The sequence below is a fragment of the Pipistrellus hanaki genome (genome assembly GCF_964339955.1).
Source record: "Pipistrellus hanaki genome assembly, chromosome: 7".
In the NCBI taxonomy this organism is placed as follows: Eukaryota; Metazoa; Chordata; class Mammalia; order Chiroptera; family Vespertilionidae; genus Pipistrellus; species Pipistrellus hanaki.
In genome coordinates this window covers 80,831,710-80,847,564 of record NC_140509.1, presented here as the reverse complement: position 1 = coordinate 80,847,564, position 15,855 = coordinate 80,831,710, and the positions used below count along the sequence as shown (strand labels likewise).

General features: G+C 44.8%; 1 protein-coding gene across 1 annotated transcript in view; it reads right to left on the bottom strand.

The window, feature by feature from the left end:
* The window catches only part of MTHFD1L (methylenetetrahydrofolate dehydrogenase (NADP+ dependent) 1 like), a 156,824-nt gene that overhangs the window by 105,956 nt on the left and 35,013 nt on the right, over nt 1–15,855 (bottom strand). Inside the window, exons 9-13 of the mRNA XM_084890181.1 lie at nt 14,127–14,218; nt 12,978–13,075; nt 10,185–10,358; nt 2,331–2,467; nt 175–221 (exon numbers count right to left, since the gene is read on the bottom strand). Coding sequence (XP_084746307.1) covers nt 175–221; nt 2,331–2,467; nt 10,185–10,358; nt 12,978–13,075; nt 14,127–14,218 — 548 coding nt within the window. The remainder of the gene's footprint in view (nt 1–174; nt 222–2,330; nt 2,468–10,184; nt 10,359–12,977; nt 13,076–14,126; nt 14,219–15,855) is intronic.

Genomic DNA, 15,855 nt, shown 5'->3' with positions numbered 1-15,855 from the left:
ATATGAAGGTTTATACCAACTGCACAGACACAATCCATAAAACAGATCCTAACAACAAAGGCTGGGTTTTGGTTTTCAGACCCTTCGGGGCATTGGAGTTGGGGGCTGGGGGCCTGTGTTGGTGGGAGCACAGAAGAAAAAATGACACAGGACACGTGTCCCTGTAAGACTTACCTCCTCCATGGGGATGACCTGGGCGTACCCGCCGCCTGCAGCGCCTCCTAAACAACAGAGCGGGCACCGTTACAGGGAGTCCCCAAGGGCAGCTACACAGACGCACCGGGCCCCAGGGACACAGCTCCTCACACCCCACGGGAGGCACGTACCCCCCGAGATGAAAGAGCAACAGCCAGTGAGAAACATGAACCATTTATCAAAGTAGAACAGGAGGGGGGTGGGAAGCTCACACCACGTCCAACTCTGCAATTTAAGGCTTTCAGTTTCCTTATTTCAAAAAAGGGTAAAAATAATACTGCGAATGTTATTGCAGCACACATGCGGTTTTCTCGATTTATTCTATCTTTGGGGCCGTGCTTCATTTCAGTTGCACATGCACTGAAGCCTCAAAAAACTTTGCTAAAAAAATCCGCCTGATAAAGTCAGACTGACACATTATAAATTTATCTTAGATGATAATGTATACATGGCTCTTTATCCCTCAAAATTATAAAGCCAGCCGAAACCGGTTTGGCTCAGTGGATAGAGAGTCAGCCTGCGGACTGAAAGGTCCCAGATTCGATTCCAGTCAAGGGCATGTACCTTGGTTGCGGGCACATCCCCAGTAGGGGATGTGCAAGAGGCAGCTGATTGATGATTCTCTCTCATCGATGTTTCTAACTCTCTATCCCTCTCTCTTCCTCTCTGTAAAATATCAATAAAATATATTAATATATATATATATATATATATATATATATATATATATATATAGCCATTACATTAAAATGGCTCATTTTTCCTAAAACAATGTTATCCTATGTCCGTATCATTTTATAGTTTACCCTGTCTTTTTTTGTTGTTGTTGTTGTTCTTGTTACCTTTCTTTTTATTTATTTATTTTTTTTATTTCTTTATTAAGATACCACATATTTGTCCTCAACCCCATTCCAATCCCCCACCATTTCCCACTCATGTCCCCACCCCTCTATTGTCCTTGACCACTGGTTAGGCTCATATGTGTGCACACAAGTCCTTTGGTTGATCTCTCCCTTTGAGGCCCAACAGTCTGACCCATGGCTCCTTATCTCTGAGTCTGTTCTTGTTCATCAGACTATGTTGTTCACCATTTCCCTCAGATGAGTGAGATCATGTCCCACTGGAAATATACTTATAAGAATAAAAAATGAGACAAGCAATAATGGTTATGCTGAGGGGCATACCCCGTTTTTTGTTGTTGTTGTTTTTCTATACTGTCTTATTTGGTCCTCACAATTATCTGGTAAGCCTGGCTTATGACTTTTTGCATTTTCACAGCCACAGCTCAGAGAGGTTATAACTGGCTAAAGGTCACACAGCAGTGAGAGACAGCCATGAACACTCACTCCAAGTGTAGTGTTCACCCCACCGCATAATAATGCATGACATTCTATGAGTTATCAGGACTTAATGAATTACTAGTTATTAACATTTTCAAGAGTAATATAAATACAATACTGCTAAAAGCCACCAAGTGCCAAGACCAAATGGTGATTAAAGCCATAGATGCTACTGTAAAGTGAGCTGGAGAACAATTTCATGATAAATCAACGAAGAAAGAGTAGTGAATGGGATGGTGCCAAATATCAGCTCAACCACCGCCAAAGAGGAATTCCATCACATCTCCGTCCATAGCCAGTCTCCAGAGCTGCTCAAGCCCACACAGCAACTCCGGAAAAGGTGAGGCGTGCAGTCTGACCGGAAGGGTCTCTAGCTGCTTGAATGGGAAGACCTTTCGCCATGGTTGGGCTGATAAAACACCAATAGAAATAGCAGAATTTCAAAGTCGCTTGGCAAAGAAGTTTCTGGTGAAACAGACTTCCATTTAAGGCTGGACTCCCTGAGCAAGAGCCTGGCAACTGGCCACGGAAACCAAGGAGGTCAGTTTCTTGGGCTGGGGACTCCACTAAAGCCCTCCCCCCTATAGCGCCCTCTGCAGGAGGACCAACTCAGGGCGACTTCCACCTACAGAGCGTGGAGGAGGGTAGTGCATACAGGATTAAAACGCACTAGTTCCTGTGGTAAGTTTTAACTCCACATCTGTTGACGATGTTCTTTTTCAGACTTTTCTTTAAAAAAAATTCCTACCCCCCAATTTTGCTCTGAACAATATGCTAGTTGTTTAAATAAAGTACCTTTAACGCCGAAAGTTGGCCCTTGAGAAGGCTGCCTTAGACAGGCAAAGGAGTTGATGTTCAAGTGTGCGGTGAGAGCCTGTACAAGCCCGATGGTGACTGTGCTTTTCCCTTCTCCGAGAGGGGTGGGCGTGATCCTGATTTGGGAGGAAAAAAATAGTGAACTTAATATTTCCTAGACATCCTATAAAATAAACTTAAGGTACCAAAGCCAAACCAGAGGATATTAGGAGAGAACATACCATTCTAAAGTCACTTAATCAGTTTTTTTGAACCATTATAGTCTACCCATGCCACACAGGCCATGCTTAAGTTAGTCAAGATACAGACATAACTTTACCAAGAGACCAAAAAGAAGTTATTTGGCAGTGGTGCTAATAACATCAACTTCAAGAAGCCACATAGAATCCTACATCAAGTGGTTTCAAAAATTAAGCTCATATCACTTCTTGCTGATGGGAAATTTGTTATCTGTTCTTTCTTCCAGGGCCATTTCCTGGGGACATGCTGTGGGCACAGGGGCTAACTCAGTGGTCCATGAGTGAGTGGGGCACGGCTCACCTCCCAGGATAAGAAGGGATCCTATGTCCCCTCTCATCATCCCTTTTTAGAAACCAGTGGCCATTGCTGTCCCCACCGTGTTTGAAAACAAGTAGCAATGGGAGCTTTGGCTGTGGGGCGGCTCATCATTTCTGCACAGCTTTCACAGTGAGGAGTTCTGTGCCCTCGGGAAGAGATGTCTGCATTCATGTGGCCTCCTCTCTGCTGGCGTCAGACACACTGAGCCCCATCCTCCCATACAACAGCCCCTCAAATAGTTAGAAAGAGTAAGTCCAAAGCTCCTCAGTGTGCTAAGACCCCCTGGGCTCTGGGGAGCTTACTGTTGGCTACAACACCAAACATTACACTTTCAGGTGTAACAATATCACGTGATAGCATTATGTGATAGGACAGGCATGTATTACATTCCCACATAAGGCCCCAAATTGTTCCTTAGCATATTCTAACCATTGTGTCAAGTTTTTAAAACTGTCGGTTGGGCCCAGAGATAAGGAGCCATGGGTCAGACTGTTGGACCTCAAAGGGAGGGTGGGGATAAAAGGGAGAGATCAACCAAAGGACTTATGTGCACACATATGAGCCTAACCAGTGGTCAAGGACAATAGGGGTTGGGGGCATGAGTGGGGGGTAGGGTGGGAGATTGGAATGGAGGGTTGAGGACAAATATGTGATACCTTAATCAATAAAGAAATTTAAAAAAAAAAACACCAAAAAACTGTCCTTTTGGCTTGCAATATTGACTTCTATGAGTCAGAAGGTGTGAGTCATGCTGCCTAGGATACTGAACCACAACAGAACTGAGTTTTCTGACTTGCAAAATCTAGTGATGAGACCATGGGAAATAATACCTTGAGACATCATCCCAACTATCTCAGGCCACCACAGCCGCACAATCAACCATTCATTCAGCAAATATGTATTAAGCACTACTATGTGCCAGGCTCCCAGTCCATGGGGATAGCTGATGTCCAAGCTGGACTCCATCACTGCCCTCATAGAGCTCATGATGAACAAGGACAGATAAATCAGCAATTACAACCAATGGGAAATAAGACAGTTAAATTGCATTATGAGAGCCCAGGGGAGGAGGATCTAACTAGATTTGGAACATCAGGGAAGGTTTCCTGGAGGAAGTAATATCTAAACTGAGACCTAACAAATGACTAAGTAGAGCCAGACACAATTGAGGGTGGGTTTGGGTGGCTAATATGCTGGGCTCTGTGTTATATTTATTGGATTATTTTTCATCCCATTTGTAAAATGAGATGGAGGCATAAGGAATTTAAGGAACTTGCTCAAGGTCACACAATTAGAACTAGAAATCAAACCCAGTCAAATATTCTTACCTCAGAAAGTTACTATTATTTTTAAAAATGTATTTTTATTGATTTCAGAGAGGAAGGGAGAGACAGAAACACCAATGATGCGAGAGAATCACTGATGGGCTGCCTCCTACATACCCCACACTGGGGATCGAGCCCACAACTCGGGTATGTGCCCTGACCAGGAATCGAACCATAAACTCCTGCTTCAGAGTACAATGCTCAACCACTGAGCTACATGGGCTAATTATCTATGGATGGAGAGTGTTAACTATAATTAGCCACTTAAGCACAGGAATGGGTAAGATCAGTCAGTGAGTGTGGACAGAGTAGTAAGAAAAAAGATAAAAACAAAATTGTTAAGAAGGTTTTCTCTTAAGGAATAGTCAGAAGAGAGAAGGAAAGGAAGCTGAGGAGGAGCAGTGAAAGAAACTTGAGGAGAAGCAGGATGCAACAGGGAGTCTTGGAAAGAAACCAAAGCAGTGTCCAGTTTGAAGAGGCCTGAAGCCGATGGAGCATCAAGGAGGTCACGGGCAGGGAGTGGGCAAGCCATCCTGAGGCCGGCCTGGTGCAGCGCCCTCACTCTCCCAGCCACAGGGGACCCGGTTGACATGGAGACTCAAAGTTAGGACGGTGTTTATGCCCGGAGTGAACTTTCTGTTTAACTGAGCACTTACTGTTTGCAAAGGGATTGGAGGTTTACTTAAACTTCACACGGAGGATTACGTTTTCCGTTCCAAGGATATGCTCACAGAGCTGTTGGGGACGTCCAAGAGCAGACCCGCCCAGAGATGACCTCCTCCAAGCTCCCGCTCACCGTCCAACTCTTAATTAGAAACACAGGGCCGCTCAGCTGTCTGCCAACGATTACAAGTCAGGAAAATCGGAAAGTAGGAAGTATTTATTGGGGGTAATAAAAGGAGAGCTACAATAAAAACGGATTTCACCTCATTGCTGCATACGGCATCAAAATGCAGTTTAACTGCTGTCCCAGGTCCTTAGCTCAGATTCCAAGCCATCAGGTTGACAGAGAAAGCAAGTACCATGTCAACCTACTTTCCTTTTCCATAGGAGCTAAGAGTTTACGGAGGAAAAAAGTGATTTTCGTTCCTTCTTTTCCTCAATTCCCCCAGCTGACTGGTCCGCTCCCTCTAATACCTCACACCATAGAGTATGTGTTTATTCTAGAACTTTCCAGAGGGCATTGCTATAAGCTTCCTGACATGTCTGTCTCACTCGCTGGGCCACGAGCTTGCTCAGGGGAGGAATCATGCCCCTTCTCATCACATTTCCAGTCACCTAAGGCGCAGATGAGCACAAAACGGTAGACGAAGGAATTCTAACGCCCGTCCTGAGACAAATGTTTACTGTTAACGACAGTAAAAATTTATTGACGCGCCCTGTGCTAGCTTGGACATGATCTGAAAGAAGTTTACCATTTACTCCAAGATCAAAGAGATGGCTGATGCAGTGGTAAAACTTGGAACTGGTCTCAAAATCTAGAATCTTGTCAAACAGCATTATGGCCATTAGACCTGGATCTACCCATAAACTGCCAACTATGTGCTCAAACAGCACAAGGGTATATATCACTCATCCCAGCATCCTCACAATGGGGAGGTTTCTACAAGCCTTTTACTGCCCAACCAGACACTCCACAGCCCGGCCGTTAGGCTGTTTCCATCGCCTGGGACTGAAGTAAAGAGTTCAAAGGCCCTGTCGTGGTTTCTTCTAAATACCTTTGTTTTATTGCACAAATAATGCAAATAAAAGGAAAACTCACAGATATTTAAATCCTTATCCAAGGCAGAAAAGCATCATCTTAGAAAAGCCAATAAAGGTTATTTTTACACAGACAAATAAGGGGTTGAAACAGAAAATTAAAGAAACAGAAAGAAAAGAGAAAAGAAAAGAAAAGAAAAGAAAAGAAAAGAAAAGAAAAGAAAAGAAAAGAAAAGAAAAGAAAAGGAAAATCAGGTATTTGGCTGTCTACAGGAAAAATAAGTGATGTGAAAAATTTTAACTTTTCTTTAATGTGAAACTCAGTCTTCTCACAGACCAATTTGGGCTTCTCTTTTAACTGCTCTGCCCAAGCAATTCAGAGAAGTTCTAGAAACTTCTGCACAGATATCAGTAAAGGGCCATTGGAGACTGCTCCTGCACACACATCCAATGCCCTACAGCTGCACTCCGAGTCAAGTTCTCAAACAAATTCCTTTTCATTAGTGTAACTGGGAAAATATGTAAAACTCAAGAGCCCCTAAGATTCTTTTGGCTTACTTCCCTGAACAATTCCCAATACTTTTCATTTTGTCAGGCAAAGCAAATAAAGTGATATGTAGGTGTAAATACCATGCGATGTGTAGCTGATGAAATACAGATGAGCCCAACAGAGGAAGAAATTCTAACGTCTGAAGAATAGCTTTTTAAAGCGAATTAATCTGTTCTGCATTTGCGTTATTACTAGTAGGTAAAAAAAAAGTTAATCCATTGTTTTATAGTTATCCTGCTGTTGATATATTGAGATCGCATTTACACATACATTGAAATGTATAATAACAAATGTATTGTTATTTAAGTTTATTAAAAAGTTACGTGGGCGTTCGAACTCTAAAGCATGGGAAAAGCTTTATGTTACAGTATTCAGACAAAGAGGCAGGACACGAAGTGGTATTTGCGGCATGATCTCAATGTGTACAAAGGACGAATACATAGACAAAACCCTGGGAGGAAATCTAACGAATTTTAACACTTCTGGCTAATGAGAAATTTCGTTTTCTCCTTCTTTATGTTAAGTTTTTATACAGAGCCAAAATTATTTTCAGAATAAAAAGTCTTTCAGAAAAAAGTTTCCATTTAATGGAAAAATTGTATTTCTAAAGAAGTGTACAATGGTTTGATAATGTCACTTTCCCATCACTATCTTGATCAAAAGTTAAAATATGGAGGTGATTTTTTTTTACCTCCAATGAACTCGTTTTAGATTATAAGTAAAATGTCTATGCTTTCAACTAATCTTAAGCACCCAGCTATTAAAAGATTGGACAACAAAGGCGGTTCCTCACGTCAGTACCGTTTGTTGTGTTGAAAGGAGCACAGTTTAATTTTTGTTACTATCTGGGCCCTTCTTTGTTCAGCAGGGAACCTATACCACAATTCCAGAAAAAGAACCGATCTCTTGGGGTCAGATCTGTATTTGAGAATTCAGGTGTAATTTCTGTTCCTAGCCTCAGCATGGCAGCTGGCTTCCTCAGCTCCCCTGCACACAAATAGGACAGAGACAAGGCAGGGCAGTGTCTCCTGGGGGCGGCCCCGGGGGCTGAAACCCCAGTCGGCCAGGCCAGTGGTCATTCTCTGGCCCTTGGCTGGAGACCAGACTTTGACAGAAGGGCTTCAAGTTCGGATCCTGGTGACAATACCAGCAGAGCGTTAGCTTTAGAAATATCTATTCTGTGTTCCCAGCTAAGAAGGGCCATGTCTACGCTTGTGTTTTCATTCCCGATATTCAGACGCCCAAAGCAGAGTGGACCATGGCCACTCCACATGACAAAATGCTGCAGACTTTTCCTTCGTAAAACTGAGAACACGCCCTCCTGAGTTTTTCCTTTAAGTCCTCCTGCCCTAAATAAATGGGGTGAGACAGCCAGCAAACCCACCACCAAGATCACCCAAGGCCTGGGAGAAGGAAAGCAAACCTGTGGATAAGATGCTGAACTTGGAAGTTCTCCACACCCAGGTTTGGTTATTCGCTATCAACAAACCTGCACCGAGCATTACGAGCGTAAAGCAAACCCACTAGCTGTGCATGACAACTCAGGGACTCAGGAGCCCCCCGGGCAGCTGGCTCCTCCACAGCCTGGCCCCCGGGGCCTGCAGATGGACCAGCATCCCCCGGCAAAGAGCCCTCCTGCAGCTCAGTGAGGCGACATCGGGGTTCGGGCAGGGGGAGTCCTGACTGGGAAAGAACCTTGTTAGGGTGGGGAGTCCAACCATAAGTGAGCTGGGCAGCCTGAAGGAGGTTTAAGCCACAGGCACCTGAGGTGCTGGAACAAGGTGTGAATTCCTTAAAGCTCAGTGACTCTGACAGACCCTGGCTGCCCACTCCTCCTACAAAATAGTCCCAGGAGCTGGTTGTAGACAAGGAGGGTGAGAAGGGGGAAGAGGACGGGGGAGGAGATATGAAGCAATCATGGTATCATTGGAGAGGTGACAGTATGCATGATATCTTGATTTTTTTGTGTGTGTGTGGTAGTTTTATATTTATTTTAGTTTTGAAACACTGGACTCACCACTAGGGAACGTCACTAAGGAGATTTTGGACAAATGCACAAATATGCATGCCCAAGGTTGGTGATTTTAGTAGTTTAATAATGGCCAAAAACAGGAAACGATTTAAGTGCCCAGCAATAAAGAATTGGCTAAATGAAGGATGGAACATCCCTAAGATGTCCTCCAATCATTTTCCCGCCCCCGTACTTGGAGCAGTAGACACACGTGTCCCCTCAGTGGCTCGGCCAGAGCAGTGCTTCCCGGCGCTGGAAGATGTGGAAATGGAAGCCACCCTCATCCCAGGCATTTCTGCCAGCTGCTCTGCCGGTGACCCACCTGCCCCGCACCTGAAGAATCTGGGACATTAAGGGTGCCATGCTTTGTAGCATGAACAAAGCGAACGTCGCCTTGTCATGAGTGACATGGCACAGCACACTGCTGAACACCCATCACGGCCCGAAGAGCAGCAAGAGCGACTCATTTCTGAATGACTGTATCGGTGTCAAGATGGTCTCAGATGTTACCAGTTGTTCCCCTGGGTGCTAGGAGCTGGGATGTCTCACTCTTGTTTATGCTTTCTATAGTTCTGGAACATTTTTATGAGTGTACATGCTTTTTATAATCAGAAAAAGGAATAAAGCTACTAACATTCACAATGAAGTATGTAAGAAGAAAGTTAACTGTGAGTCAAGCCCAATGATAAGAAAGATCTCTGACTGTGAAGAGGTTTTTCTGCCTCCAGCTTTGGCCTACAGATCATTAGCAAGCCCGTGCAGTGAAAATGTAAAACAACAGAGGAATTTATATGGTCTCTCTATGTTCCCTCAGGTCACGCTGAATAAATATGTGAAATCCCTTGTTTTCTATCGTACTTTTCCGCTAGGGAATGCATTTCTTTTTTTAAGAGGGAAAATAAAAGCAAAAGCTCCTTTTCATAAAGACTGTGCATTTGTCTTTGGCCCAACATTAATTCTGAAATGCAAGGAAAGACAAATAGTGAGTTTTTATAATTCAAATACATCTGTAAGAAACAGTAAAGACATGAATAGGAAAATCTAAGTTGAACACAAAAATGCCCTGCTCAGCTCGGCCAGTGTGGCTCGTTGGTTGAGCATCAGCCTATGAACCCAAAGGTTACGGTTTGATTCCCAGTCAGGGCACATGCCTGGCCTGCATGCTCAATCCCCAGGAGGCAGCTGGTCAATGATTCTTTCTCATCATCGATATATTTCTCCCTCTCTCTCTCTCTCTCTCTCTCTCTCTCTCTCTCTCTCTCTGTCTCTTTCTCTCTCTCTCTCCCTCCCTCCTTCCTTCCCTCCCTCTCTGAAATCAATGGAAGTAAATTTTTTAAAAATGCTCTGATCAATACAAAGTATTTTACTTTCAATTGTTATTTTATCCTGAAACACCAAAGGAAAAATCCACAGTGGAGAGCAAGGGTGATCCAAATACCATATGAGAAACAAAAAAATAAAGTACTGAATTAGTGACTCGTTACACGTTAGATTTTGTGGAGAATCATTTCTTTTGCACAGGAAGGAAAAACTGACCGCTAGTCAAAGGAAGGAACGCCAAGTGAAAGGGACAAGATAATGTCAAAGGGGAGAACTGGGTGGACTTGAGGGGTGTGGCGATGGGTACGTGGGGAAGAGAGTGTGGTAAGCAGGCCGTCTGAGTAAAATAGACGGTTAAGTCGTCTTACCCAGCAACCAAGACGTATTTTCCATCTGCTTGATCCTTTAGCCTTTCCAGCAGGGACAAGCACACTTTGGCTTTGCTTTTGCCGTAGATTTCGATTTCATCTGCAAGCAATCCTATCTCCTTGGCAAGGACATCCACAGCTTTTGGCGTCTGTGCTCTCGAAATCTCGATGTCACTGTGGGGGAAACACATATGAGGCCAGAGTCTTCTCAGCTTAGGTGGTCGCTGCTGGAGTGAGAAACGGCCGGACGCCACGCCAACAATTAAATCAACGCGAAAGGCTCCGTGGTCCACTCCCCCAACGGCGGTAACACAACTGCTAACAATTAACGGACGTGAGAAAGGGGCGCGTCGCTTTAGAGCAGCAAGGCTGAAAAACTGACAAAGGTCCTAGAATTCTGCCCAGCTACAAGGAAAACACCCACCCCGGAGGAGAGGAGGCCATTTGTCTCGATGTATGATCTATTGCAGAGCACAATGCTCCGGGTCACCGCTGTGAATAGACAGGTGACCGCATGTCGCTCCCACATGTGTCCTTTGGCTATTCAAAAGGTGGAAATGTGACTTTGTTATCTGCGTCCATACGTTCCCTCTCTTTCCTGTTTCAAGTTCAAAATCACATTTCAAAATATTTCATTCATGACACAACTGTAATGGACCCGTGTCCGAAGCTCAGCCTTAGGGACAGGAAAGGTGGGAGCTCCGGAGTGTCACTGGGCGGATGCTGGATTCTATCCTCTCATCCGAGAGGATGGGTATGGCGCTGCTCATCCCTCAGGAGAGCTGTGAAACCAGCGTCTGTGGAACTTCCCAGAGAGCGCCCTGGGGGCCCCTGAGCTCCCCATGTTTTTACTGGGGTTCAGGCCGTCCGTCTGTCTGCCAGGCCATCTGTTTGAGAGACCCAGCAGGCATGAGCCAGGCTGTGGGGAGAGCAGGCACCAGGGACTGGGAAGCCAGGAGCCAGGCCCCGGACTGGACTGGGAGCACTATTTTGGGGCAGAGCAGTTGGGGGCAGATCACCCTCTCCCCTGGTGGTGGGTCGCTCCTTGCTCTGGTCTGTTTCTACTGCTCACACCTATTCTCAGATCCCAGAGGACTCCATTCTTCCCCATGACCCCACAGGGGGCTGGCTCTGGTGTACAAGGTAACACTGAAGCGAGCTCCAATGCAGACTTCCCCCAAGGGCAGCTCAGAGGGGACAGGGACCTCAGGCAGATGTGAGCTGAGCTCTGTGCCTCCAGCCAGGTCCTCCCCCACTGCCTTAGGTTGTCCTCTTCCTCACTGCCCATGCTCCTGCTTCATTTTCTTCCCAGGATACCCCCTTTCTCTGTCTCTCTTTACCCCCTTTTACTCTCTCTCTCTTTCTTACCACAATATCCTAAATCGAAGAGCCCTCTCTCTTGGAAAATCTCCGAGGTTTTCTCTTTTCACTAGCTAAGAGTGGTAGTGACATCATTTTGATTTTTTTAGTGATTTATAAACTAGTCGGCCCGCCTTTCTTTCCCCAGTGGCGCTAGAAGTCAAATTTGGTTAAGCAATTAAAGCACTTTCCCCCCACAAGGAGAATTTATTTTGATTTAAACAAAGATTGTGGCACACAATTTGGCAGAGTCCATCTCAAATATTTATTCATTTACTCTTAAAAAGTAAGGTCCTACCACGACATAAGTAACTTGAAAAGTATTTTATGAAACAGATTCCAGAACTACAGGGATAATATTATGAAAAACAACATTCCTATGTATTAGTGAGCACAGAGGATGACTAAGATGTTTAGTCTATTGTAGGGGGGGGGGAGCCTGGCCTGGAGGGGCTCACCAGCCTGAAACAGGGGTGCAATCGAACGAACCACGGTGTTCAGGAATGGCCCAGGGAAACAGGTCAACTTTAAAACGCAACTGGTTACCCAGTGAAAACTTAGTAGCCATTGACACTGTTCCCCAATGGCAGAGAATGGATCAGCTGGGGAAGCTGGGGTCACCTGGGAGAGCTATGAACACCTGGGGGAGCTGGGGTTACTTGGGGGAGCTGGGGTCACCTGGGAAAGGGTTGGCATTATGTCCGTCTCTAATGAAAGGGGGGGGGGGGGGCCTGACTGAGGCAGGCAGGACCCATTGTGAGGCTGGATAGCGCACTTCTCGGGCTCAGACATCTTCTCTAACTGCGCTCTCAATGCTGGGACTGTGTTCTCCAGCTTGTGTTTCCAAATTTACAGAGAGCATGGAGCTTACACTTCGTGAAAGCACACTCCGAAGGAAACACCTGCCCGGGCCACCCCAGAGTGTCCTTTTGGACAGTGGGATCTTCCCACACATGCTGAGCACTCCCCACCCGCACTGGTGTTTGGCGGGGTTGACCATTTACCTCCAGAGTAGAAACCTACACGGCCCTCAAAATCAGACGACGTATGTGGGGTATTTCTAACAATCAAAGAACATTCCAATTATTACATGACTGTATTTGGTCAACTCTACGACACCATTATTTTATGGACAACTAAGATAAAACCCCACTGCCATTTAATTCAGGATACACATTAGTGACAGTCAGATACATACTGATTTCAGAAATGGAAAAAATACATATATTGGAACTGATAGGCTATGGTAAACACGCTCATTATTATTTACTTTGGGAGCACTTAAACGATAAGATAAAAATAGCGTGGCAATGTGATTAGAGAAAACGATCTACCATCGAGGGCATGACACCACAGGTATGCCCCTCAGTGGGCCGTTGGGATAGCTAAGGCACTCGGACGAGTTGACATCAGTACAAACAAATCACCGGATACCTGGGCACTGGGGAGAGCGGCTGAAGTTTCAGGCAGTGAAGTCTCCAGCGCGTGTACTGCTGCTCACGAAGCCATCGCCTTCCGCTGCTCACCATGTTCTTCAGAAGGGGCGGGAAGGGAAACATGTCAGAACGTAAATGCTGACGGGGCATGTGTGTGAGCTGGGAAACTGCTCCTCAGGGTGGCATGCCAGGAAAAGGCTATCAGGTTGCACAACGACTCAAGTGACCATCAGGAATACTTTTGTTCTCATGCAACTAAATTTGTAGGTTTTTCTTAAGAAGGTAAATATAAGATATATGTTCTATTAAAATAGTTTAAGTGTTCACTAAGGCATCAAGTGCACGGATTAACTTTACAGAGTGGGCTCTTCACCTCCATCAGAAGTAAAGAAATGAGGAAAATATGAGGATATTTGCATAATCAGGCTGGATGCCTGGCTTCCAAAATTTGCAACAGCACCCTAGCCAGTTTGGCTCAGTGGACAGAGCATCAGCCTTTGGACTGATGAGACCCAGGTTGGATTCTGGTCAAGGGCACATGCCTGGGTTTCGGGCTCAATCCCCAGTAGGGGGGCGAGCAGGAGGCAGCCAATCGATGATTCTTTCTCATCATTGATATTTCTATTTCTCTCTCCCCTTTCCCTCTCCCTTCCTCTCTGCTACCAATAAAAACATATTTAAAAACAATTTGCAGCCGAAACCGGTTTGGCTCAATGGATAGAGCGTCGGCTTGGGGACTGAAAGGTCCCGGGTTCGATTCCGGTCAAGGGCATGTACCTTGGTTGCGGGCATATCCCCAGTAGGGGGTGTGCAAGAGGCAGCTGATCGATGACTCTCTCTCATCGATATTTCTAACTCTCTATCTCTCTCCCTTCCTCTCTGTACAAAATCAATAAAATACATTAAAAAAAAAAAACAATTTGCAACACCATTTCATATAACCTATATAACCCTTCTATAGTTGATATACTAGAGTAAGCAAATTAAATTATTAAATAGTAACACACACACATAGAAATAAAAAGACATATGTGTGCAAAGTGTTTAATACTGGATATTTCCCCCCCCAAAAAAAATTAATATAATATTAGTCACTATTAATCAAAGCTCCAAACCCCAAATCCGGCAGGGGCTGTGCCGAACACACCTGGATCCGCAGCGCTGCAGCGAGGAGGCTCACGTCATTTTCGGCGATGGGACCGCTGAAGGGGACACCCGGAGAGCCCGAGCCCAGCTTCCCTGTGAAATAGGGGGAAAAAGACGTTGAGCACACCGTCCTTTGCATCCAAAGGCTCCTTGTACCAAGCCAGCGCAGCGAATGATGCTCTCATTCTCTCCGCAGTAAGTTAGAGCGCCATGGCAGGGGCAACTCGAGGTAGGTCACCATCCCTGGCACCATCCTGGGGCTCCTGACTGGGCCCCAGACTCTAGGGCTGGACTGGATTAAAATCTTACCTCTGCCTCTTACCAGCAACTGTGACTTTGACCCTGCTCATTGATGTGAGTAATACCTACCTCACAGAATTTTGTGAGAACAGCATGTGAGGTGACAGGTACAGTGCCTGGAATATGGTGTGTATGTTTAAACAATACGTATAAAATAAAAGCAATTTCACACAGGAATACAAAGTATAAGTAGTTTCCTGAACTCCTATAGGATAAAGCCAGCCAGAGTGTCATGAGGAAGATCACATTTTCTCTGATCATTACAAAATCCCCTGTCCTAAAAGGGATGTGACCAACTTCCCATTGAAACTGAGACATGTTAGAATGTGAATTCGGGGGATTACCCGGTCTTCAGAATAGGAAGGCGCTTGTAAGAATTCTACCTTTCCCTCCTGTGGTTGGCGCTTGGGAGATTACAAAAAACAAACACACATGTACAAACGCTGTAGCTACACCCTCGCTTGGAGAAGAGAAGCAGTTCTAATAGTAACTCTTCTGAACTCAGAAAGGCTTCCCCTCTTTTTTGGCCACCACACTTCGAAATGATCCATCCTGCCGACAGGCCTTCGCCAGAGAGGGCACCAAACACTTCAGGGTAAGTGTTCTATGAAGCCCTATTGTCGAATGGGTTCAGGGGGTTGGAAAGTCATATCCCTGAGCTATTGTTTAAAGATTAGCAACACTTCAGTTTCACAAATCATGTTCAGGCAAAGGCCAAGAGTCTACAGAATGAGAGACTTGTTTTGCTTTGTTTGCATGGGTAGAGATCAGATCGGAAGGTCTTATCCAACCACTAAGGAAAAGAATTATGTTTTTCTCCTCCTTATCTCTATCCTTAAATGATGGAAACACAGGGGAAAGCTACATTCTAGGAACTGGTATCAATTTAGAAATGATGTTCCCGGAACAGAATCACAAATACCCATGTGAATGAAAAATATTTGCCTATGGAATTACACAGTGAATAATTCCTCCCGTAATCACAACCCTGGCCTTCCATGCAACAGAAGGTGGCTAACATAAAAAGGACTTTAAAACAACACAAAACATACATGTATTTTAAATCTTGGAAGAGTCTCGTAGGAGCAAGTATTTCTCTTTTTGAAGGACCTTATCTGAGTTTCAGTAATGCTTTTATTGTTTTCTTTTCCTTCTACTACAGTCCATGCAGTAAAATTAAGTGGAATGCTGTTTTAGTGGAAAAGTACAAGATGGTTATATCAAGGTGACAAGATCAAAAGTGACCGTCACTTTCTTCTGTGCTACTTCACACTTCACAAAACTTCGAACACGAACAACTTTCTTTTGTAGTGTGAGCGATGCATCTTAAAACTTAAAAATTCTGAATCCAAAGAATTCAAAGCAATTAAGATGGTAACTTGACAAATTAGGAATACATCCTTAATGAATTCCATCTAAAGAGAACGGGG